The 25,504-nt window shown below is 50.9% G+C and overlaps 2 protein-coding genes across 2 annotated transcripts; one reads left to right on the top strand and one right to left on the bottom strand.

Moving 5' to 3' along the window:
- Positions 1–5,977: 5,977 nt before the first annotated feature.
- On the bottom strand, positions 5,978–12,602 carry LOC106752383 (slit homolog 3 protein). The gene has a single exon (XM_014634054.1). It carries the CDS (start codon positions 11,934–11,936, stop codon positions 7,863–7,865), a length of 4,074 nt encoding a protein of 1,357 aa, XP_014489540.1. The 5' UTR covers positions 11,937–12,602; the 3' UTR covers positions 5,978–7,862.
- A 1,050-nt stretch (positions 12,603–13,652) lies between these two features.
- On the top strand, positions 13,653–18,953 carry LOC106752369 (cell wall protein DAN4-like). The gene is made up of 3 exons (XM_014634028.1): positions 13,653–13,919; positions 15,291–15,680; positions 15,964–18,953. Exons 1-3 carry the CDS (start codon positions 13,850–13,852, stop codon positions 16,056–16,058), a joined length of 555 nt encoding a protein of 184 aa, XP_014489514.1. The 5' UTR covers positions 13,653–13,849; the 3' UTR covers positions 16,059–18,953.
- The last annotated feature ends 6,551 nt before the right edge of the window (positions 18,954–25,504 follow it).

Below are 25,504 nucleotides of genomic sequence, written 5' to 3'. Positions count from 1 at the left end.
ATATCTCGCTCGACTTCGCCTCGCCAGCGACAGGAAAAACGACGCCCGGCTCGTTGTATATACATACGTATATCCGCGCGGGTCCGCGGCGCGCGTTACACGCGAGCTGGCTAGCCGTGCTAGCGAGAGCAAGCCGGAATCGTCGTCGCCTATCGTCGTTTATCGTGCGAGCGTGCGAGAAGAGCGGACGAGCGGATTCAACGCGCGCGCATCCGTTCTCGTGAGGTAGATAGGTAGGTAGGTAGGTAGATGGGTAGGTAGGTAGGTGGGTAAGGTGGATGTAGGTAGGTCGGTACGTAAAGTTTTTTTCCTGCCTTCCTCTTTCGCCACCCCCTGTTTTCGCCCTTTTATTTTAGGCGGCTGCGAACGCCTAAGCGAGGCGCGCACCTAAAAACGATTTAACCGGCGCGGCACGCCTTGAGAGAATCGGAACCAGATCTCTCGTCTCTTCTCCTCTCTCTCCCTCTTTCCTCTCTCTTAAATCGCGCCCGGTGCAGCGAGCGGAGAGACGGCAGAGGTGTAGCCGGCGAGGTAGTCGAAGGCGCGCGCGCGCCTTCTTTTCGCCCACGGATGGATCGGAAAATGAACTAGCGGCTATCTCAGGCCGTTATCGAGCACGAGCCTTAATGCCCGGTTTACACGGGAGCGGATAGGGCACGTCAAGCAAGCGGAGGCACTTGCTTAGCGTTTCTATTAGCTGTCGTTGAAAAAGGTGAGCGCTCGAGTGGCTCGTTACCTCCTTAGACGAGAGAGAAAGAGATGCCGATGTAAAGAGGTAAGCAACGCCGGGCTCGCTGCTATGACTCCGCCTTTCCGCTATTACCGGCTTCTCTCGTGTGCTCGCGGCGTTAACTCTCTTTCCTGCCGCGACACCGCGTATAATATGTGACTGTCGCGAACGTAAACCATTGTTAACTGTAAAGCCCGTAAATGGAACATTGTTGCGTGATACTTTGTTACATTAGCGTTGGAAGCATTTCCTCCGGTTCCTGGCGCGCCGCGATCCATTAAGCATGATTGTAAATAAAAGTGCTCGAGTTATGATTTAATTGCTCCACCTCAGCATGCGTATATATACATATATGTATATATGTGTGTGTGTGTGTGTGTGTGTATGTACATAAACATATTCGTGAAAGGTCCAACAAACTGGAACGGTTAAAAAGATCCGAGTCATCCGCGCGGAGTTGTACATGTCTCGAGCAAGCGAGAGAAAGACACAGAGCCGAAGGTCAAGTTTATTCGAATTCATTTATAGACCCGTGCTCCCTCCTCGTCAAGAGACGGGACAGGTGGCGGCAGCGGCGGAGCATCCTCCTGGAACGGCTCGGGCCGATTACGCCACTGAAATCGGCCCGCTCGTCAAGGCCGGCGAACGCCAGAATCCCTGAACAGTTTCGCAAGAACGGCCCAAATAACGAACTTGACGCCGTGACGCGTGGCGCCCACCCTTTCCCGATGCCCTCGATGCGAAAGACGCACTCGCGATCTCGAGGACGCTCGACCGTGTGTTATCGCTGTGCGATTCCCTTTCTCCCACGTTAAGCCGCTTTCACGCTGTTCGCGTCGGAATTGATCGGAAATATATCTCCGCGATCCGTTCTCACCGATCTGCTCTCTCTCTCTCTCTCTCTCGGCAATTCGCAGAATACTGTGCGCGTGGATCTTCGGCGCACGGAGTGCGCCGCGCGAGCGGCCGAAGAACCACGAGGAGGCGTCCCATTTTATACCGAGGCGCGGAACCGAGAGGGACAAATTCCGGCGTGGGAATAATTTTAATTGCTCGCCGAGTATTCGCGAGCTGTCGGCGAACTATGCCGCGAGTTATGCAGACCATCCATTCCCCGGCGTGTAGAGCCGACAATAACGGAAACGAACGACGACGTCGTCGGGTTTAACGTCAGCGAGGCACCACGACGGCGGGGCCGGCGAGATATACCGCAAGGATCGGGATCATAGGGGCGATCCTACCGCGCCTAGATCTCGCGGCCGGCCGGCAACTACCGGCGCTGCAAATAATTACAGCCGTCCTTACATTCCATAGCGAGGCGGGCAAACTGGTTCCGAGCGCGGCCACTTGCGCTAGTATACGGACCCGCGGAGAGGAAACTATATCTCTCAAAGTATCATAGGTGTTTTTCAGTCAGGCCGCGCATCGGCCGTGTCAACGATCGCGACCGCGACTAGTAGTCGCGTGGAAGATCATCCTCGGGGCGGTGAAATCGCCCAAGCTCTGGAATAGAGCACGCTGTTCGACATCCCCCGCTCTTCTCTCCTCCTCATTCAACGTCGTGAACTTTTTAATAGCGTCTAACGCTAATTCCTCCCCTCCCCACCCCTCTCCCTCCCCTCGTCGTGGAGCAAGACGCGGATGAGAGACTTCTCTGTTTCTTCCTGCGCTACGCTCGGCCTCGTATCGGTAGTTGTTAATCGAAACTCGTTTCAGATGGGATATCCTCGGACTTAAATTCCGAATATTCGATATCAGTTTCCAGCCGAACGGCGCTCATATAGACGCGATGTCAAATATATCGCACGATTTAGGGGGATACTCTTTTAGCGGTAGTTGACGAGCTCGATAAGCGCCGATAACGCAGAAGCGATCCTCAAAATGTTATGTCACATAAACATTGACGCACGATCACGTCGCTCTCCTCTCGTATTTCTCGTGCACGTGTGTATCTTATGTAAATGTGAGTGCGATATAAAATGTGAACGCGACGAATGTGCGCTACTTTATTTTACCGCATCTAGCAGGAAATCTGACCGAGATGTATAAAAATTGCCCCGCAAATCTTTCGTACCTTTTCAGCCTTCTAAATTTGAACTGAAAAGGTGTAAAAATGGTCTTTGAAGTTTTCCCGATTAGAGTCATCGACACATTCGACGCGAGCTAAAGGATTCCCTAATGGAAGCATTCCGTTGAAAGTATTATAAAATGGATGATAAGTGAAATGGAAGTTATCGGACAAAAAATACCGATTACATATAGAAATGAATCACATAATTTTCCTTATGAAATACAATGTGATGCTGTGAAATATAAGAAATATTAAAATATACTATTGAAAGATAATGAAAAAAATTTCGAAATATTAAATATCGTGAAATTTACTGAATATAACTGAAAACTGCGTGAGTTGTTAAAGAAAAACTGCTGAATTGTCGATTGAAGTAATTTTCTACTGAAATATCGGTGAAATAATAATGAAACGGGGTCAATTGAGAGAGATTTCCCAAATATGTTTCAACAAATTTCCATTATATTTTCGGCGAAATATTTCCATCGAGGTTTCCGTATCAGGTAAATATTTACGATAATCGACAGTCAGAGACGCCAATCTTGAAATGCGCAATCGTTTTCATCACATATTCGGCAGCGTGATTCCAGTTCATTTTTGCACGGTACTTTCACTGTGTAAAAACATTTATGATTCTGCGCCAGCCAATAAGACCTAAAAATTTCGCAGAAAGAAATCAGTATTCCGTCGATAAAGTCGTCGAGTGTGACAACCCTTTAACCGAAAAGCTCTAGCTGTGAATTAAAATCCGAGTCGTCTCTCATGAGACGAGTTTCAAGCGACAACTGTTAATACAAACTTCGGGCGGTCGAAGTCGCGGTCAAGTACCGATTTCCAATGTGAGTGCAATCGAATACCGGGTCCGAGGCATCTCTACGACGATGCGTATCTAACAAAGCTTTCGCGAATCGCATCGAGAAATCGGCATCGAGCGGATTATACTTGAAACTTCCGATCGAATTTCGTCGAGCGTCAATCACGAGAGCATCAATCAATCGAAGGATCCCCTCCTCCCTCTGCCCTTCTGCATAGAGCTCGGCGTGATGCCCGGCGAAAATGCGAATCACGTCGCGAATCTCTCCCGAGTACGCTCAAGCTGAACCGCGTACGCGCGCGCGACATTCCCGTTGTTGTTTACACACCCGGCTGCGGAAAGATTTCGCAAACAACGGAGAAACATACGTCCCCCGCGGGTGCTGAGTCCCCCCCCCGCGCCCTCTCCCTCCCCCCCGCGCGCGCAACAGCGGTCGTAGGCGCATTAATAATGTAAGTGTGCAGATGGTGTGCAGTGAGTGCGCGGCGCCGCTGACTAGGATCAATGTTCCGTTCGCGATCTATATAGCCGCTACGCGGGCCGCGCGCCGCGATATATAGGTAACGACAGAGAGCGAGAGAGAGGGGGAGAGAGAGAGAGGGAAAGAGAGAGCCGGGCTATGTGGGAAACAACACGGTTGCACACACCACTCGTCGCTCGCTCGTTCGCCTCCTCCCCCCCTTCTACTCCTGCCGCTGCACCTCCCCCTCCTCCCGCGCACGGATAATGCATTTGCGCGAATATTTTAACCAATCGTAGCGCGAAATTTCCATATGGAAATAAGTTCTCTCTCTCTCTCTCTCTCTCTTGCTCTCTTTCTCTCTTTCTCTCTCGATCGATCGATCTGAGTTTCGTCCGCGAGCTCGATTCGCGGGAAAAAGCAGCTTCTCTCCTTCGACCAGCTCGCCGGAAGAAAAAGAGCACGTGTTCCTCGCGCGTTTCCGCTCGTGAAGTTGCTCTCGCGAAATCGCATCCTTTGCACTAATCTCTCTCTCTCTCTCTCTCTTTCACTCGGTCCGAATAAGATTCAGGAGCCCGTTTTGGACAGCTTCTAACTCGGAAAACGGCGCCGTGTCGCGTCCGCTCTCGAATTTGACTTCCGATTTACGGATGTGACTGCGAATCGCCGAGGGAGTTTCTTACGTCGCGCGTTTACAATTGGAATTCGATCGCGACAAGCAGATCCTTCATCCAGAGCTGTTCTTCGATTCGGCGGCTTCGCCGGCTGTCACCGCGCGGGAGTAAACAAGCGGCATTGTCAGCGCGGAGGCTCCACGCGATTACTTCACGTTCCTCGCTTGCCGAGCGTATCTTATTCTCACGTTAGACCGTGAGACCGCACGGAGGAAAAGAAACTTCGGCCGGAACAGCAAGTTTATCAATATAGCGACGGCAAGAAAAACTTTGTTCGGACAGCGGAAAGATTTGTTAAAAGTATTAATTGCTACTTGCCGGATGTACGGACGGCGAGAATAATTCGGTTACGCCGACTAAATTTCATCGCCGTCGCAATGACGAAATGATTTTTTCCATGTAGCGAATTTCTCTGGTGTCGCTGTATTAACAAACGATTTGCTCTCCCGGCGAGACTTGTTTTCCCCGTTCCGTCACCGCCGTGGACTACGCACTCAAGGAGAAAAATGGTTTTGCAGTCATAGTAGAATCTTATCCCGAGGAATTAGCCGAGATGGATGAATGCCAATGGCAAACACTTTAATGTCGCGTTTATGTCGTAACTAATCAACGTAGGCGATAGAAAGACAGAACTTCTTCATTCCGAACTATTCGTCGAATTTAGCGAGATAATCTCTCCGTGGATCTCCCATCCGGATGCTAAGGCCGGTTTCGCATTTCTCGAATGAAGAATTAGCGCAACAGGACCGACATTTCTCGCAGATATTGCTAGAACGCTGCTGCTGCAAATAATACGTACCACAATTTTCCAGCAGATATGAAAAACAGCGATACACGTTACCTGTGACCCTTTCAGAATTCTAGCCGGACCACGGCGAAACATTTCCCCGAGCGGTGGCGGCGAGCGATTCAAGTTTCGTGTCGCGGGGCTCGCGATAGTGAAAAATCCATCCAAGTTCGCCGCACCCGTAACTGTACATATGCTCCTGATTCTGCGGATGTCTTTCCTGTTAACCGACGCGCGGTTACACGCGGAATCTCGCGTCTCGAATTCCGCGGCGCGCGCTGGTAAGCTCGTCTAAAACGGGAGAAGCTTCGAGCTTCTTGCTACGGCACCGTCGGATCTTCGTCGGAAATCGAGAATGTCGGGCATATCACACGCTGCGAAGATAAGTAGTAACGTACTTTATAAATTTATTCACATGATTTAAATAAATCAAGTATACAGTTAAGTCTCACGACACATGCGCGGACGCTCGCGCGGATCGCGGGCGCGCACATGCCTTTCGCCTTTGCGCGCGTCTCTCTCTCTCTCTCACTCTTTTTCTTTCTTCTTCTTTTTTTTTGCTTTTTTTTCTTCATTCTCGACGTCTCGTTGATTCTCCCTCTCCCACATACACACACTCTCTTTCTCTTTCTCTCTCTCTCTCTCTCTCTCAATCTCATCACACACGCGGCGAACGCAGTAGTATTTTACACGAGGCGCGGCGGCGGGGGTGGTAATGTGCGTCGAATATACATATTTACATATCGTACAAACCGCCTCCCTCTCTCTCCTGTCACCGGACAATATAAAATTACAAAAAGTCGTCTACCTAGTCGAGAATTCAGAGTCGAAGCTAGCGTCATGATTCCTATTATCGCGAGGAGTGGGGGAGGGGAGGGCGAGGACACGGGTCGAAAAATGCGACGACGACGCGTGTCAATTACGTGTATGTATATGTACAATGTACACGCGTACACCAGACGCGCACGCTGCGTAGTAGCGTATTTACACGGGGTTCGCGCGCGCAGCGTAAGTAAGTATTTACACGAAAGGTGAAATCGCCGCCGAGGGGAACGGCTCGACGATCCGCTCGTTCGTTCGCGCGCGCGTTCGCTCGCTCGCTCGCGTCTTATTGCTCGCTGAGAAGTCGTCGAGTGAAGTAAACGGAGGTGTAAACGCGGGCGACCCAGGGTGCCCCGAGCAGCCCCGCCAGCCAACTCGTCCCCGAGTCTACACTCACGATTTATCAGGGGCACCCGTAAGCGTAACGTCCTTTTTTTTTTCAGGTTCAACAAACATCGCCACCTTGATCGTGCGAACGTCTGATTTATCGTTACATGTAATCTAAATACCAACTGAATTTATCGACATTTCTTGCGTTTATTGACATGAAATTTTGACGCAAGTAAAATGTTAAATAAAGCGAAATTTCGCACAAGAGAAGCGACGTTACTCACGGGGCGCTCCCAACACCACCTGTAATCCACGTCATTGAGTGAAACGTCCGAATTAATCGTCCGGCTGAGACGAATTCTGACCCGCGAGAGACCGGAGATGTATCGATCGAGATGAAACTTTCAATTTGCAATTCGTGGCTCGAGCCGAGAGACACACCGAGAGTGTTGAATAAATGAGTCTGATGAAAAAATATTCGATTATTTCTCACTTTTCCCCACCAAGATCGTAGATCGCGACCGAGAGAGAGAAGTCGTGTGAGGAATCCCCCTCACTCTCTCTCTCTCTCTCTCTCTCGTTCTCTCGTCGAAGGGGACTCAATCGAACGTCGATGCGAACCCTGTACACCCGAGCGCGTCCTCTCTCGCGCGCGAGACGCCATTCAGAAATTCGCGTTACACCGAGGGTGCGCGCAACACGCGCAGCCGCGGCGTCGGGGGGGGGGCGAAAGTCTTATTGCGTCGAGCGGAGCAAAGGAAGACGAGGGGGAACAATAATAACAATAATGACAACAAAAGTAGAAGAAGTGAGGAACAACGACGGGTGGGAGGGGGGACGAGAGAGAAGCGTCGATCGCACACCGACGACGGACGCGAACAAGAAGAACGCGGAGAAGAAGAGAAATCGTCGCGCATCGTCGAGCCGAGCGACACGTAAGGCGACGGGGGCGTCTCCGGGGACGACGATAACGACACTCAGTTCACACTCGGTCCCTCCGTCCTCGCGACGATGTCTTTCAATTATATACACGCGTGGTCTCGCGCGGCTCGGCGCAACGGCGAGATCGAGCACAACCTTTCGAGCCACCACCGTCGCCGGTGCCGACGGTGGTATCACAGTCCCGGCTTCTCGGCAACGTCGCAATCGGAACACCGGGGGTGGTCGCGAGCAGCTAAACCAGGTAGGCCTGTCCGGAGGAGGGCGGGGGCGGCGGTGGCGGCGGTTGCTGCTGCTGCTGCTGCCTCCAGGCGGTCCTCTCGAGGGTGGAGTAGTCCGAGTCGATGGACGAGTAGATGTGTTCCGACAGCGGTCTCCTGTGGTCCTCGCCGGCCGGCGGCTCCCGGTAAGCGTGATTGACGGTCAGCCTCGGCTGGGCCGGCGAGGACGGGGGTTGCTGCAGCTGCGGTATCACCGCGCCGCAGGAGTAGGCGGGCGGCGGCGGCGGCGGGGGCGCGTGCTGCTGCATCACGAGCGCCGAGGAGGCGTCCTTGAAGAGGGCGGCGCGCTGACCGCGCAGCGTCGACGTCTTCTCGCCCGTCATCCCCCCGACGCCGCTGTCGAGCGTGTAGGTGTTGATGTTGCGCTTGTACACCAACGGCGAGGACTTGCTCTCGACGGAGACGTCGGCGTTGTTGCCGGCGCCGCCGGCCGGCGGTACCGCGTACCTCAGCCGTTCCCAGAACCTCTTCTCGCCCCAGGCGAGGACGAGGGCGGCGGTGCGCAGGTAGGGCCGCAGGTCGGGGTCGCGCTCCGCCTCGACGGCCACGTGGCCCGCCTGGACGATCACGAGCTGGGAGACGCGGCCGTGGAGCGCCTCGTGCAGGGCCGAGCGGAACTCGTAGCGCGACCACTCGGTCCGGAGGAAGTCGCGGGTCAGGACGAGGAGGACGCGCCGCGAGGCGTGCACCGCCTCGAGGACGGCGGGGGCGGGCGCGGAGGCGCGCAGCACGCAGGGCAGGTCGCGATGGTGGAGGCAGAGCCGGAGCCCGGCGCGCTCGAGCTCGACCGCGAGCGAGCGCAGGACGAAGTCCTCGTCGTTCGGGCTGTAGCAGACGTAGCAGTCGTAGGGACGGTCGACGACGTCGCAGCAGCCGCCGGCGGCGGCGGCGGCGATGGCGGTGCTCGCGGCCCCGCTCGCCGCCTTGTTGCCGGGCTTCGCCCGGAGGAAGCGCAGCCCGTACTTGGAGTAGGCCCAGGCGCCGACCGGCTCGCGGAACACGAACGCGAGCACTATGATCACGAGGAGCACGAGGATGGCGGAGAGGGTGGCGGCGACCAGCGGCAGGTAGTCCGACACCATGATGCTCTCGATCACGCCGCCCTGGGCGAAGTAGTCGGAGCAGGCGGTCTCGTTGACGTTGAGGCGACGTCGGTAGGCCGGCCGCGCGTCGCCCCCGTAGTAGCACCACACGTCCCCGGCGTCGATCACCTTGTGCGCGTTGTCCGACACCCAGGAGGAGAGCTCCTGGAGGAACTTGCAGCGGCAGGACCAGGGGTTGCCGCCGAGCGACAGCTCGACCAGTCGCGCGTTCAGGGTGACCTGCCAGACGGGGAAGGTGACCAGCCGGTTGCCGTGCAGCCGCAGGATCTCGAGGGAGCGCAGCGGCAGGAAGGTGAGGTTGCCGATGAAGCCGATCGCGTTGTTCTGCAGGTAGAGCTCGCGCAGGTGCGACAGCCGCTCGAACTCGAACCCCTTCAGCTCGCGTATGCGGTTGTCCTCGAGGTGGAGGATCTGCAGGTTGTTCAGCCCGTTGAACGTGCGGTTCTGGATCGACTCGATGCCGCTCGCGTTCACGTAGAGCACGCGCATGTTCTTACGGCCGATGAACACGTGGTTCTGCAGCTCGCGCAGCACGTTGCCGTCCAGGTAGACCTCGGTCGCGTCCATCGGTATCCTCCTTGGTATCTCCTCGGCCCGCAGACCCGAGCAGTCGACCGCGTTCGTGTTCCACGTGCGGTCGTTGTAGCACTTGCAGCCGGCCGGACAGGTCATCTCGCAGTCGCACGCGTCGAACTCGCAGCAGTGGCAGAGGGCGAAGCAGTGGGCCTCGTAGCGGCAGAGGAACTGCTCGGAGCGGGCGCTCGACGCGGTGACGATCGCGAGGCCGCGGGGCCCGGAGGTGCGGCACATCGCGTTGTCCAGGTCCATGACGCGCGGGTACTCCCGCGTCGAGGTCTGATTGTTCACCCCCGGCAGCCAGTCCATCGAGCAGTTGCAGTTGAACGGGTTGCCGCCGATGTAGAATTCCGGCAGGGGTTTGTCGTCCGGCACCTTCGTCAGCAGCAGCGACGCCAGCTCCATCGTCTCGATCATGTTCGCGTACATGTCGACCCGCGTCAGGTTCACCTTCGCGGCGAACGTGTTCGGCCGGACGGTGTTGATGTAGTTGTTGTTGATGAACAGCAGCTCCACGCTGTCCGGCACGGAGAGGGGCGCCAGCTCGGCGATGCGGTTGTGACTGGCGTCCAGGGTCTTCACCTTGGAGTCGCGGATCTTGTAGTAGTTGCCGAGGCTCTCGATGAAGTTCCCGTGGATGTCGAGCCACTTGAGATTCCCCGGTATGAAGGCGTAGTCGAACCACTCGATGTGGTTCTCCGAGAGGTTCAGCAGCAGCAGGCTGCTCACGCTGGTGAAGACGCCGTTGATGTCCGACAGGAAGTTCCCGTCGAGTCGGATCGCCTCCAGCCGCACGTTCCGCTCGAACGAGTGCCGCTCCACGTGCTGCACCTTGTTGCGGGCGAGATTCAGGATCTGCAGATTCGGCAGGTCCCAGAGCATGCCGCGCGACAGATTGCCGATGTCGTTCCCGATCAGCCGCAGCCCGGTCAGCTGGTGGAGGTTGCGGAACGAGCCGTTGTGGAACTCGCTGATGCGGTTCTCGCCGAGGTCGAGGGTCTTCAGGAAGGCGAGGTCGCGCAACGCGTCCGGCACCGCGGTCAGCTCGTTGCTGCTCAGGTCGAGCTCCTTCAGGTCGGAACAGTTGCGGAAGGCCATCGAGTCGACGCTCGCGATCGCGTTGCCGGACAGGCTCAGCCGATTCAGCACGAACAGCCCGTTGAAGAGCTGCGCGCCGACGGCGTGCAGCCGGTTGTCCGACAGCTCGAGAGTGTGCAGGTTGTACAGCGGCAGGAAGGCGTTGCTCTCGATGCGATCGATCGAGTTGTTGCGCAGGTCGAGGATCTGCAGGAAGTAGAGGTCCTTGAACATGCGTGCGTCGATGTGCGTCAACTGGTTGTACGAGAGGTCGAGCACGATCAGCCGGATCAGCCCGAGGAAGGTCGCCTCGTCCACGTGATCGCTGCCCAGCCGGTTGCTCGCGAGATTCAGCACCAGCAGCTGCTCGAGATTGGTGAAGAGGTCGCGCGGCAGCTCGCGCAGCCCGTTGTGCGCCAGGTGGATCTCCCTGAGGTCGCGCGTGCTGCCGAACAGGCCCTCCGGCAGCGCGTCCAGCCCGTTGCGGCTGGCGTTGAAGGTGCGCAGCACGGTCAGCCCGTTCAGGGCGTTGCGCTCGATCCTCACGATCGCGTTCCGCTGCAGGTAGAGCTCCTGCAGCTGGCGCAGACCCGACAGCGGACCGTCCTCCGCCAGCCGCTGCAGCTCGTTGCGCGAGAGGTCGAGGATGCGTATGTCGGCGCGACAGGACTCGCCGTCGACGGCGCGCGCCGTCAACCCGATGCCGTCCACCTCGCGGATGCGGTTCCCGGTGAGATTCAGGGTCTGCAGGTTGTCCAGCTCGCAGAGCAGATCCGCCGGCAGCGCCAGCACGTTGCTCTCGACGATCTCGAGGGTGTGGAGCTCGCGGAGCCCGAGGAAGGACCGCGGGGCGAACTCGAGATGCCTGCCGGCGCCCCAGGCCTCGTTGAAGGTCTGCACGACCAGCCGCTTCAGCTCGAGCAACGGCTGGAACGCGCCCTCCGGCACCCGCAGCACCTTACACCCGTGCACGTGCAGCTCGTGCAGACCGGCCAGCCGCTGCCAGCTCTGCGCGTTCAGGCTGCTCTCGAAGTGGTGGACGTCGCTGCACCGGATGCGCAGCCGTAGGGCGCCGTCCAGCGACGGCGCCAGGGAGACGATCGCGGCGGGGTCCAGCACGCGGAGCGAGCAGTCCGCCGAGCGGGTGTCGTTGCCGGCCTCGTTGCTCCATCGGCAGGAAGCCGCGGCCGGGCCCGTCGACATCAGCGGCAGCAGCAGGAGGGTGGTCGCGAGCAGACGGCGGAACAACGCCGTCGCCCACCACGACGTCATGTCGCCGCGTTCTCACGGACCTCCGTTCGACGCCGACGACGTTCGCGATCTCGGGGTGACCAGCAGCCCTGCCCGCTCTCTCATTCACGCGACGGGCACACGCGCGCACACACTCGACACCAGCACGACAGTAGCGATGACAACATCAACAATAACGACGACGGTGATGACGGGGAGGACGACGACACATACACACGCGCGGCTCACGGGGGGAGAGAAAGAGAGAGCGCGCGCGCTCACGTATCACGTATCAAACGCGGAGCGGCCCATTTCCCTTCTCGCCCTTTATCCGCGGGCAGCCGAGGGCAGCCTCCCCGGCGGATCCCGGCGTCTGCTCCTGTCACCCGCGTATTCGACCCCGGTCGCTCCTACGCACGCACGTTATACACTTCTCTCTTTCTCCCTCCCTCGAGATTGTATCCCCTATCGATGATGTCCGATGCAGGTCTGCCGACCGGGCCGTCCGACAGCGCTCGTATCAACAAGCCCGCGTATCGCGATCGCGAAAGAACGCGTCGCACCTCCTCCGCGACGACGATCAGCGCGAAACAGACTGGTTCGGCCGCGAGCAGCACACGGAGCACTCGTGCCGTCGCGCACGCACGCACTCGCCTCGCATCGAGCACCAGCACTGAAACCCGTAGGCGCCTGAGCGCGCATCATCGGCATTCCCGACCCGTTGCGGCGGCCCCCGGTACTCTCCCCCCCGACGGTGCTAGAGGGCACCACCTGGCTAAGGCAGCCGCGGATAGGCGGGGGTAGTGGCAGCGGCAGGGTTGAAGTTGAAATCCGTTCCGGTGGGTAGCCCTTCGACCTATCGACGTGTCGTCGGGGAAAGCGTCGCAGCGCAGCCCCCGTTGAGTTTCGGACTTCGAGGTAGCATGTTCGAGGTTGGCTTATTCGTCGTGCGTTGAAATCGGAGGAAGAATTCGGTCCGGCGGTACGTTTCATTTGCGACCGTTGCAAAATGTTCCGTGCTGAGATTGGGTTATTCTTTTGGATCCACGGGGAACGATCCAATGTCGGCGCAAGGAACCTTCCGACTGTTGCGAAACAAACGTCCCGCCGAACGCGGCCGGCGTAACGTGTAACGTATCTGTTAATTATCGTTACCTACTTGACAATGTAACTGATATACAACACAGGCGTTATCCAACATTTACATCGTTGAGTAGGAAATTACAGGTGTGTTACACGTTGAGTTACGTTTGCCGGGTGGAGTCGCCGCGGTCAGCACGAAGAGCGGATTTCGAGCGCACTCGCGTGAAAGAAGAATATCTACGCGCGATGATCGCCGCTCTGCGATGACGTCCGTTACCCCGAATGGACGAATAGAGAGAGAGAGTCATTTTCACCTGACGACCTCGGCATTTTCGAACCCCCGCGAGCCTCTGAAAGAGTCACGCCAGTTTCGGCGCGCGGTCGCTCTCCTAAGAATTACCAACCCACGTGCGGCCTCCGCCCCCGCACCACCGTCACGCTCGTCTCCGGCCGCGACCCGAGCTCGCACGCTCGACGATATCCTTCCTCGCCGTCTACCTCGACCTTCCGTCCACACGGGAGACCACTTCCGCTCGCTCGTTTCTCCCTCGAATCGCGGCCCTCGGAGCGTGAAACTAGTCCCTACGCCTAGGGATTATCATCCCGCGCTCTCGGCGAGAACAGCGCCGCCACCGTCGCCGCCACCCACCTTTCGCGTCGCTAGCGACGCAGTCGCCGCGAGTTGACGCGAGTCTCTCAGTCCGGTGGTGGTGTGCGTCGTACGTGCCTCGTCGTGCCCGTTGTCGCTCGTCCGTTCGCTCTTCGTGCGTTGCGCGAGGGAATTCCCCGATCCGATCGATCTCTCTCGTGATTATTCCTCTTCTCGACGACGACACTCCCCTTCCCTCTCATTCTCTCGTCCACCTGCGAGGATGAAGGCGGCTTACCTGCTGTGCGCGCTGCTCTGCGTAACGATCGGCACTTTGGTGCTGGCTCAAGACGGTGAGTCTCTCTCTCTCTCTCTCTCTCGCGCGGTATTTCCCCTACTTTCCGTCGATCCTCGATGCGGCACGATAGCGTTTCAGAAATGACGTAGAAAATACGGCGTACCACCGACACGCAAGGTGCGTGGCGTGCATGCGTGCGGCACTCGTACCAATAACGGGTTCCGATAACGGATTAGAGATGCGGTTCGAGTTTGTCACGTACAATGTCCGTCCACCTTGAACTGACGACTCGACGGACCCTGGTCGCGTCCCTTCTTTCCGAAGGGACGCTTATTCAAATCCGTCCGCTCGCTCGGCCTTTCGTTTTTTTGTCCGCCCGTTCGTCGCATTTTCCACGTCCTTTGTTCCCCCTCAGTGAGAAACAGCGCTTCCCTCGTCGTTTTGGGCGTGAGGGGGAAAAAAGGCGCGAAACCGAAAGAGGGATGGAGATTCGGAGGGGGGCGGCGGCGTGGCTTCTTACTCGCGCGTACTCGACCTTCATGCGGCGTCAGCGACGTCGACGTCGAATTCTCCAGGAGATTCTCCGCCGCTATCGATCTCGCGTCGAATCCTGCGGCCTCCGCGCGCAACTACGAGCGATAACGATCGATGCACGGTCGAGTTAACGCTTCGCCGCGCCGATAAATTGGACAACCGTGGGCTCTCGACTGCGTTGTTCATCGCTGCATCGCACCTTGACGTTGATGCCTGTTTTTTTGCGTCTCATTTTCGCGTGGGCGACGCATCGCCCGGAATATGAATCAGTCGAGACGCACAAGCGCGCTCCGTTCCTCATAGCTGCACTGCTGAACCAGCGCGGTAAGTTGAAGCGAGACGAGTCTATGGTTCTCCCTTCAACTTATTGCACCAGTTCGGTGGTGCGGCTGATAAAGAACGAAGGAGCGGAGGAAACTAGAAGCTCTCGGAGTCATTTAACATCGAGATCGAAAGATGACATCCGGCCGAGATATCAACCGCTCATAGTTTATCGGAGTTTATCGAAAGTTACGGCGATTTTTTACCTTACCATCGATCGAACGTATCTTGCAAATTCGAAGGAATATGTACACATGTACCAATTGCCGAGCTTGCACAATTTCCGGATGCGACATGCGAGCCGACTATTAACGTACGGTATCAGTTGTGCGATGTGTTAATTTGTCGTGAGTAAGCGAAAGTCACCTCTCGAATGTACTCGCACGCCTGTCTAAGAGACGTCGCAGAGACGTCTCTTGGACGTCTCGAAAGCATCTTCGTGTTCTCGGGACTATTGTTGCTCGGTCGGCAATTGGAGACGGGATATTCCCGTAAACGCTTATCGTTATGATCGGGTACGAGTCTTGTTTGTCGTACGAGAAGCAATGTATGGGTTGTAACATGTGTTCAGGTGCAGCAGGAGAACAGGCGGCGTCACCACCTTCTGCCAGTAGTACAACAACCGCCTTGCCAACCCTGAGTAACGACAAAATTAAACTACCATCCCCAACAATCACCCTTAAACCGGAAACGACTACGACCCAAACTACCACCGGTAAACCGAATACAACTACGAAGTCGACTGTTCCGACTACACCTTCGACCACCACATCGACGACTACCACTACCACTACAGCAACACCACCCACTACTAATCCTAATAATAGTACTAACGTTACTACTGCATCTCCACCGTCTACACCTAGCACTATCCCAACATCCAATGGTACGGTTACACCACTTACAACGCCTGTACCAGCTTCATCCAAGGACCGTCACTTCGACGGTCTTAGCTTCTTCGGTAAGTAAAAGTTGCAGTCTCGGTTGATCGACAACAGATTCGGCAAACGACGACGAAATAAAACGCTCTTGGGTTTGCAAGAAAGCGTCATCAGAGTTGGCTGATGTTACGGTGATGATGAGTCGTGTTGCGCAAATCTGTTTGTCGAATCAACAATATTATTTATTACGTTTTTTTTTTCGAGAAATTTTTATTCCAATAAAAATATCTCGTGCGCGATAGCGCTTCGACGTAAGATATTAAGGAGACCGTGTGTGTGTGTGTGCGTTTATCCTTGTTGCAGGTGGTATTATCCTTGCCACGTGTCTGATGGCGATTTCCGTGTTCGCATGGAAATTCTACAAACAATGCAGCGAAGGGAACTACCGTACACTGTGATAACGTGCGAGGCTGTATAACTAACAAATTTTCGACAGTCGACAACTAAATGCAGTTAATTGAATTAAGAACTATGAATAATTATTTTATTGTAATAATATTGCGTATTTTTGTAACGCAGTTAAGTGTTGCGTGGTTTAAGTGCTCTTAGTAATGTGATGTGCAACCACGAGTTCCGTTTGTCTCGACATGTATACATATAGGATGTTTCATTTTAAATGACCTAAGTCGATTATCTTGAAAAATAAAGCATTTTCAAGAAAGACGTTTCATATAAAAATTGTAGGGGTTTTATGTGGCGCGTTATGTTAGCGATGTTAGCGTGACTTTGAATAGCATTCTTAAGATTACGTGAGAATTACTTTGTAATTCTTTAATCCCTATTTTTAATTACATTTTTGATTACATATTTTTATAACTGACCGCGAGAACTTTGCAAAACATTATAATAAAGTTACTTTTCATGCTTTATTTTCGAAATAATTGTAGCACTTAAAATGAAACGTCCTGTACATATATGATATATAGGTATATATATATATAGGTATATATGCGGGGTATATATATACCTATTTACAGAGAGTAAAGTATCACATGTATTAAGAGCGACACTGCGGTCGTGTTTATACGCGCGTTTCATTAGTGGATGAAAGATAGTGGAGAGGTTGCGAGATAGTAAAGGGATGGGGAGGGGGTGAGAAACGAGCGGAATGATAAGAGAATGGGAGGGGGGAAGGGGGAAAGTGGGTGCATCGAGGAACGTTTCAGAGTTGGTGACCAATCAAATATACATTCCCGAGAGAGAGAGAGAGAGAGAGAGAGAAGAAATCGTACTTCTGTAAACGCGCGCTATACCACTTCTTATATTATTTCCGCTCTCGAGCTCGGTAAGGACGCGAGAGTTATATCTGCATCGGGTCATTCTGTATATACCTCGTGGTTAGAGTTACGTAAGATTAGACTTTTCTACGATACGGTAGAAAGAGAGAGAGAGAGGGAGAGAGAGAGGGAGGAGAAAGTGCTTGGTTCGCAACGCGCTCTCTCAGCTGTCTCTCAGCGTGGTAACGTCGCGTCGCTTCATGAACGAAAGGCGCGAGTCTTTCCGCGTCGGCTCGACGCCGCCGCGATGCCAGCCGATGTTGAATAACGGCAGAATCGGCTTCGAGATGCTTCAAGAATACACGATATCCGTAATGCACGACGGTACGCCGAGTTAACACCGCGTGTTATCGAGAAGGTGATAGTCGTGCGGCACGGCCGTACGATGGGTGCGAACTGATAACTCCCTCCTTCGGTGCGTCGATTGCCTTTGCTCGCCGGCTTCGTTCGCAACGTTTTCCCGGTGAAAAAAAAAATGCGTTCACCACAGTTCAACGCGTGGATAATCGTCCGTGGGGATCTCGGCATTTGCATTGTTAATCGGAGCGCGGACTTACGTTTTTTTTTCTTTCTCCTCCTTTATTTTTCTATATTCAGACACATCACGCGAGATTACGAGATCCTTCGGTGACATAATAATACAGACATCGACGTGATACTTTCGTTTTTTTCCTCCTTTTCTTTCTTCGACCACGTAATTTCCTCGTTATCTTCGCGTAGATTGTGATCTCGGTCGCGCGATTATTTACGCTTTGCGATCGCAGGACCGTCGGCGTCTTCGAACGCGCACCTCTGCAGGCTCCCTAGCGTGCTTGCTCGTCGTCAGGTGGAAAGCCTAAGAAGCGTGCTCACGGATCGAGCAGTTCCTTTCTCACACTTTCGCCTAAAACACGAGTCTAATTAAGGATAATAATATTAATTAATTTAAGGCAAACGTTCTTCACACCCCAGCTTCTGTTTTTGTTTTCCTTGTCCTTTTAGAACGACGCGTTCACCCGCCGCGTAGATTTCCCGGTAGCAAGTGTTATATTTTTTTAAGTATACAGTGTTGTATGATGTTGAGTAATCCTTGCGAAGCGATTTTGTAAGCATTACGTCTTTCTTATAAAAAAAAAAAGAGAAAAAAGAAGAAAAGACCAAAAAACATCACACGTTATATTATCTCTGTATTTCACGTTTCGTGCAATATTCGTGTAAAAAGATTTTAATTCCCTCGGATTTATGTTCAAGTTACGTCACATTGGTACAACATTGAAAGACCAAAGACAGAACACTGCGTGATATTTCATGAATCCCCGACCCCGCTCCCCCCGGCGTTCCTCTCGACGTTATGCACTGACAGAGAGGATACCACGAGGACACTTATCTTCAACCGCTCGCCCTCGCATTTCGCTTCGTCGGTCGCTCTTCGTCGCGTGAAGGAGTGAGAGAGAGAGAGTGAGGAGGGGGGGGGGGGAGCGCTTCGATAAGAAATCCATAACATCTGTCTCTCGACGAACGCCGCATTTGTACTAACCGTTATGTTTATATCGATACCGCTCTTGCTTTCTCTCCAAACACAATGCTCGATCGCTCTTGTTGAGAGCGCATGTTTCAAGCATCTAAAAATATACTGTGTAAAATAGAAAGAAAAAAAAGAAACGCAAAGAGCAAAGGCACTCTCTCGAAAGAGAGAGAAAGAGAGAAGAGCGTGGATGCGGATCGATGACCGACCGCGATATTCTCACGTCGCGCGTAATCGATTGTTACGATCGTTTCGATTAATTGGCAGATATTCATAAGCGGGGACGATGGATAAGGCGAGATATAACTTCCCATATTCGATAAGGGCGATAAATATAACGTCGGTCGGATTACGAACCAACACGTAATTGTTCCGCAACTGTATGACATGTCAGGGCTGTCTCGAGGCGCCGGCGAATATTGCGCCGTTTCCTCGTACTTGTTATAGCTTCTATACTTGAAAGTAATAATAATAATAATGATGATAATAATAATCAATCAGTATCTCCGGCAGATCGCGTGTTGTTTCATTATCGACGCCTGCTCACCGGCCGGCTGCGTTTTTAAACATCCGGCCCGTCCAGAAAGAGTATTGATCCGGCACCCAGCCGTCCGTCCGTCCGTTCGTTACACGTACTTGACACACATATTTTCTGCAAGCGCGCGCGCTTATAAAACAAATATGCGGACCATGCACGCGCGCACTTCTAATACGGCAGTTTTTTTCCCACAGCGAGGGTGAAAACCGCCGTATTTTTCCTCCGGGCGTTGCACGAGGTCACGGAACGCGCGCGCGCGCCCCGAAAAACCTCGCGGAACGGGNGGGGGGGGTGGGGGGGGGGTAAAGGTGAAGGAAGGGAAAAGGGATAGTCGATAGCGGCGGTAAACGCGACGACCATTTCGCGGTTTAGTGTTTTCGTTATTTAACGGATATTTAACGAGGCAAATTGGCAAACGTGTGCATCGCGCTCGTCTCCCCCTTCCCTCCCTCCCGTACCCGCAGGCCCCCTCCCCGCCTCTCTTTTATTTCACCATCGCGCGTTTATTGTACTTTTGCAGGCTCGTGGAACGATCGGGTCGGCGCGAAGTTTTCACTACGAAAGGCGGATACGGGGAGGGCAGTTCCGTCGATAGCGGAAAAAAACATATGGCATTTTACGTAACGCTACTTACCAACTACGCCGGTGGGACGCTTTTCAGCGTGCGGTAGCCAGCTGTCGATGAGCTTAAATCGGTATCGCGGCGCGCGCGGAAATAACGCGCGCGAGTTTGCGGAGTTACTTTCCGAAACTAGGAGGAGGAAACTTCCCGACGAGTTATATAGCATATAAAGCGCGAGGCCCTTTTCTTTCTCCTTTCTTCCGGTAATTACAGCTCGGGAAACGAAGGCGTTCGAAAAACGAGGAGAGAAGGTGGAGGAGGGATCGATACTACGCTGCGAACTAGCTGGTATCGTGCATAAGGATTTGCAACTCGGCGAGATCTATAGTTTCGCCGGCTGCAATGAGATATCCGGCGAACACGGCGCAAGACGGAGCCGTGGTATTACAGTCGATAAACTCTCTCGCGCGCGCGCTCGCCTCGCCGCACGCTTGAGACCAAAGTTCCTCGGTTTGTGAGGACGAAACCTCGACGAGAAATGATGCACAGTAAAAGATTTTTTGCGTTAAATTGAAAACACACTTCGCATCCGTCCTGAATAAATGGTCCGCGTAAACTCTCGCGTTGATTTAACGCGAATGTGTTGAAAAGTAACACTAACGTCGTGTTAAAAATGTACGTAAATTAATATTCATGATATGTTAATCGACACTGAAGTATCGAATGCGTTATTTTAACACACTTAATGTTGTGTATAATCGCAATACGTTAAATTAACGGACGGCTATGTTAAAAGTTTAATATGAAGATTTTTTAAAGAACCGATTTTTTTAACGCAAGTGCAAATTTTTCTTTGATGTAGACATTTTTAACGTCAAACCTTTTAANCGGGGGGGGGGGGTGTTTCAGCGTTGTGTAGGAATGTGTCGAAGTATATGAAAACAAATTTTCGATCGTACGAATCTACGTTAGAACAAAGATAAAACCAGGTCCAAAGTTAGAGATTATAAGAGACTACGAAATGATTTCGCGAGTCGTAGTGATAATACGTTAATATCTTAATCCTAGAGATAACGGTTAAAAACAGATGAAATTCCATTCATTCCAATTTCCTTGAGCATTTATTTCATATAGTTTGAGAAATGCAATTCCAGTTAAGATTTTTAATCAACGAAACACAGCTACGCAGTAAACACCTAATATTAGTTACATTACATCCGTGTGTCTTACTCTACAATGTGAATGCAATATAATTGTTCAGTGAGACATCATAACATAGATATAATCTAACTGAATATTGGTATGAATTTCTACAATCCACCGTCCTATCATCTGAACTATCGAAAGCTTGTTATAATGATACTTGGTGTTTACTGAATATCCTTTGTTTCAAACGAATAAAATGTAAGTCTGTACATGTAACAAACAGATTTCGATGTTACGAGACGTCGTTGTTCAAACATTCAAATCAAAACTTTCTAAAATTTCAAATCGTAACTTTCAGAAAAAAACAACGAAAAAGCGAAGACGATTCGAATTCCGCGATTTTAAATAGGTGATTCTTCACAGAAAAACAGGTGTTTAGTTAGTAATATTTTATACTTTGAAAACGATATCTTACTGTACAGTGTTGTAGTTTGAAAACACATCATTTAAAACTTTTAGGAAGATAAGAAATATGCGCGTTGGAAGTATAAATTCTAAATATATATTCGCAAGAGGATAGAAATTGTGTTTCTCACGCATTTAAACTTTTTTTAACGCATTTGCACATTGAAAAAAACTCGTTTTTCCACTTTATACTATTTAAAGATTATTACAAATAATGAGGAATGTTCCGAGGATCGCCGCGAATCAATTAAAATCGTATGACGACGGCGAACGTAGCGCGTGCTTGCACGAGGAAAAAGTTTTGTCCACTTAAACAGCTCTTTCGTTCCACTATGTGCTCCGCAATAATTCATTCGACTCTGGGAATTTCCCGGGCGCCTTCCGTGAAATCGAATATAGGACGTTCCGTTACACCCCGCGATGATTTTACGAAAGTCCAATTTCGCCGTTTCCCGGTGAATTATACTCGACGGCGACGGAAAGTTTTCCTGTTCGCGATCTCGTGATTGTCGGAAATATTTTAAGCCGGTATCTCGAGCTGCCTCTCTTACACGTTTAGTGAAAAGTATAACGAAAGAAAGAGAGAAAAAATGAGAGAGGCGTAATAGTGATGTAAAGTTATTAATAAAGTTATAAGGCCGTGCGAGTGAATGTTTTTCCACACGAAAAGAATAACAAAATTCACCTTTAAGAATGTTTGTTAGAAGCGCGCGAGCGGATAACCATTTTTGGTTAAACAACCATGTGTGTTGAATAATAAACGTTTTGGTTTCACTTTTAGACTCTTCTCAATACAGAGCAGATAACGGTTTATGGGCCAATATTATCACTCTCTTTTCTTATCATATCACCCCTTATCGTAGTCTAATTTTCTATTTACATTTTTTTTTAGATATTCAATATATTTTTTTTTGAAATATCTCCCGAGATCGAATTACGGGCGGCGAATCATTTTGAGCTTCGTGGAAGCCACGTGCGCTGTTATTCCCGTTTCATTTTGCGCATATCGAACGTGCGAGTGTCGCGGCATAACGTTCCCAGAGAGAGAGGAGATAGGGTGCGGAAAACCAGATAAGAAAAACACACGCGTGCAGAAAGGAGATCGCACAAGCGAGTGCGCGGCAGCGCGTCGGGCGTGACGCAACGAAAAAAACATTAGCGTGACATCGCCTTGCGTTTCGTGAGAATCGCTCGGCGCGAAAATACACCGCTGCGGGATCGTTCCGCGTATAACCCGCTGAATTCTCTTCGCAAAAGTAATCCGAGAAATATTCGCGCGCGCGAAACTACCTACGCGGCGAGAGCTGCCTTCATCCGCCGGAGGAAATCCGGAATTGAAACTCCATTTTCGCGGAAGGATCAGATTCCCCCGAGAAAAGCGGAACGACATTCCGAAACGAAATCAATTATCGTGCAAATTTAATATGCGATCGCTTAAGAGGCTCGCGTAAATTGTCGAGTCTTTCTCTTTCTCTGTCTCTCTTTCCTTCTGTCTCTCTTATCCTATATGATATTAACAGACTTTTTCTTTTTCTCTTTTTTCATGTATTTTTTTACTCTGATTTATAATAATATTATAATACCTTTATATTAAGCGTTCTTAAAGGGCTCGCCCTAGAATGTTAATAAACGCTTTATAGAGAGAAAAAGAGAGAGAGAGAGAGAGATCTATTTCTTTTTCTCCCGAGGACGAATTGATTCCGAATTGCATTGAAGATCCGCAGATATGCGGAGAGAAGACGAGAAGAAATGGAAACACGATTTATAATGTATGCCCGCTGCGTATGATTACATAATTAAGGATGATGACACACGGACGCCGCATACTGAAGCGTGCTTTCATCTACGACGTGACGTCGCAATCATCGGCTATCAAAACAGTCTCCCATCTTATTTATCTTCTGCCAACCGTATGGTAACTGCACCTTTTTTCGCGATTTCACTTCCGCGTACGCTTATCAAGTTCAAAGTCGGATTATTTATTCAGCCAGTGAATTTTATTTTAGGAGAGTCAGAAACAACTGGACATTTCGCGTTATTCTGAAATTAAAAACCTTTCCAGGAATCAAACTTACGAGATCGTTAAATGTTTGTTGTAAAAAAGTTGTAAATTTCTTTCTCTCTCTCTCTCTCTCTCTCTCTCTTTCTTTCTTCACCTTGACTAAAATTTATGTTGAGGCTCATCTCGCCTATCAAATTTAATGCGACGAGAACTTTTTAATATTGCCTAGTAAACACCAATTAACAGTAAAATTGCAACAACAATGTTATAGTTTTCTCAACAATGTAACTGTTATATACAATGGATGATATATTGCATTTACATTGTTGAGTGAGAAATTATAGCATGTTATATGACTGTTAGTTGGTATTTATTTAACTTATTGGGTGGTTATTTGATTTAAATTAAATGTTTAGGAGAAAAATAGATACTGTATTAAATTCTGATAGATTAATCCGAGCTATCCGAGTTTACTTAAGCATTCTAAAATTGATCGTAGATGCATGATAATACTCACGTGATTTTAGAATATTTGCCGGAAAATTTAACTTTAAGGAAATTTTCAGGTTGATTATTGAAGTTAAGCGGAATATTCAATATTTAACACAAAGCCAAATATTTTATCACATTATATTCGGATCAACTCGAATTGATCGATTATTTGGATATTCTAAAATTGATCGAGAGACCGCAGTCCAGCGTTAATTTCCGAATATTTGCAATCGAGAGAATGTATTCGGAGAACACCTTGTACAATTTGCTACAATCTACGACGATGTTGGAAAGTCCGACCGCAGATATCAGCTACTGCGGTGGCAGAGGAGAAAAAATGGATCCGCCTAGAGCGCGATACGCCCTTACTCTCCTCCTTTCACCGGAGAGCCTGCTCCGCGGCTCTACTATTTATACTTCGGTGGAAATTCTCAGGATAACGATATGGAACTATTACATAGCGCGTGTAATGACCGGTGCACCGCGATTACGAGCCGTGGACGATAAACTCTTGCACGTAGCGCGCGGCTTAGTGCACGCGGCTATGAGCGAGTGCCACTTCAACGACACATGGAAGAGCGATACGAATTTTAACGACGCACCGCACAAGCCTTTATCAAGTACGAGAGTGAACTGGAAAACATTGCGTCTTTCTTTTCGAGACGAAGAAAAAAACAAACCCGCGACCCGACCCTCTTAAGTGCCGGTGGTTAACTTTTTTGTTCAGCTCAGCTCGGATATCTTCCCTACGTTCGCATAATGTTACAAAAGAGAAACCTCCCAGCTCGATTCGTACGTGAATTTATTGGGTCAGTAGAAAAATAATTCAGTTCGATTTGCCGCTTTCTCTGACGGTAATTCGCATTTTAACGACAGAAATATGTGAAAGTAATTGGCAGAATGTTGGGAAAAAATTGTAGGTAGCAACGACGACTACGTGGATAAATTGTTGCCGTCGAACGCGGTAAATTCGGCCGAGAAGTCGAATCGAAATTTCGTTTGATCCGATGCAAGTGTACTTAACACTTTGCGGGCCGCGCATTTATCGAAGCGCCGTTACGCTGCCGCCGGCGAGATTCACGCAGGTTCTACTGCTCGCCAACGGTGATATTTACGCAATTTTTCGATACATAAGTAGTTGGTATATAATTATTATTAAAGAAGGCACTAAAATAAGGAAAACAGTTGAAAACAATGTTTCCTGATCGTCAAACCATCACGCCAGCGTGATAGCGGCCGAAAGTCGTTGGCGAGCAAAAGTCACGCCAGCGTGACAGCGGCCGATAACCGTTGGCGAGCAAAAGTCACGTCAGCGTGACAGCGGCCCGCAAAGTGTTAACTCGCTTGTTTCGAAATCTTGATTAAATGTGCACACTGCGTCGTGCACTTTATTCTAGATCGAGTTGCGCGATTTTTAGTATTACACATACACACACAAGGTCGAAACCATTATAATTCTAGATCCACTACAACCCAATCGTTATAATTAGAGTTATTTACTGCGACTTTCAACTTTATACATACACGAAGAAAAAGATTTCTTCAGATTTCATCAGTTTCACCGCATCCAACACACATTTCATCATTGGCACGCTCCAAAGAAACTAATGTTTCGATTAACAAGTAAGTACGATCGTGAGACTTTTCGAATATGTATCCTTATTATGAATAAAAAATTTGGAACGAGAGATAATTTTCTTACCAAAAAGAATAATTTGTTTCACCTCACATATTTATTGTAACCAAGTAATATTTCATTTGGTTAAAGAATATTATTTCGAATAATAGCGTTCTTCCCGTCAAATAATAGAGTTCTCTCGAATGAGACAATAAGATTTGTACTCGAGCGAATAATATT

This window comes from Dinoponera quadriceps, unplaced genomic scaffold (assembly GCF_001313825.1).
Source record: "Dinoponera quadriceps isolate SergipeBrazil2010 unplaced genomic scaffold, ASM131382v1 scaffold248, whole genome shotgun sequence".
NCBI classification, from domain to species: domain Eukaryota; kingdom Metazoa; phylum Arthropoda; class Insecta; order Hymenoptera; family Formicidae; genus Dinoponera; species Dinoponera quadriceps.
This window is presented reverse-complemented; position numbering and strand designations above follow the sequence as displayed.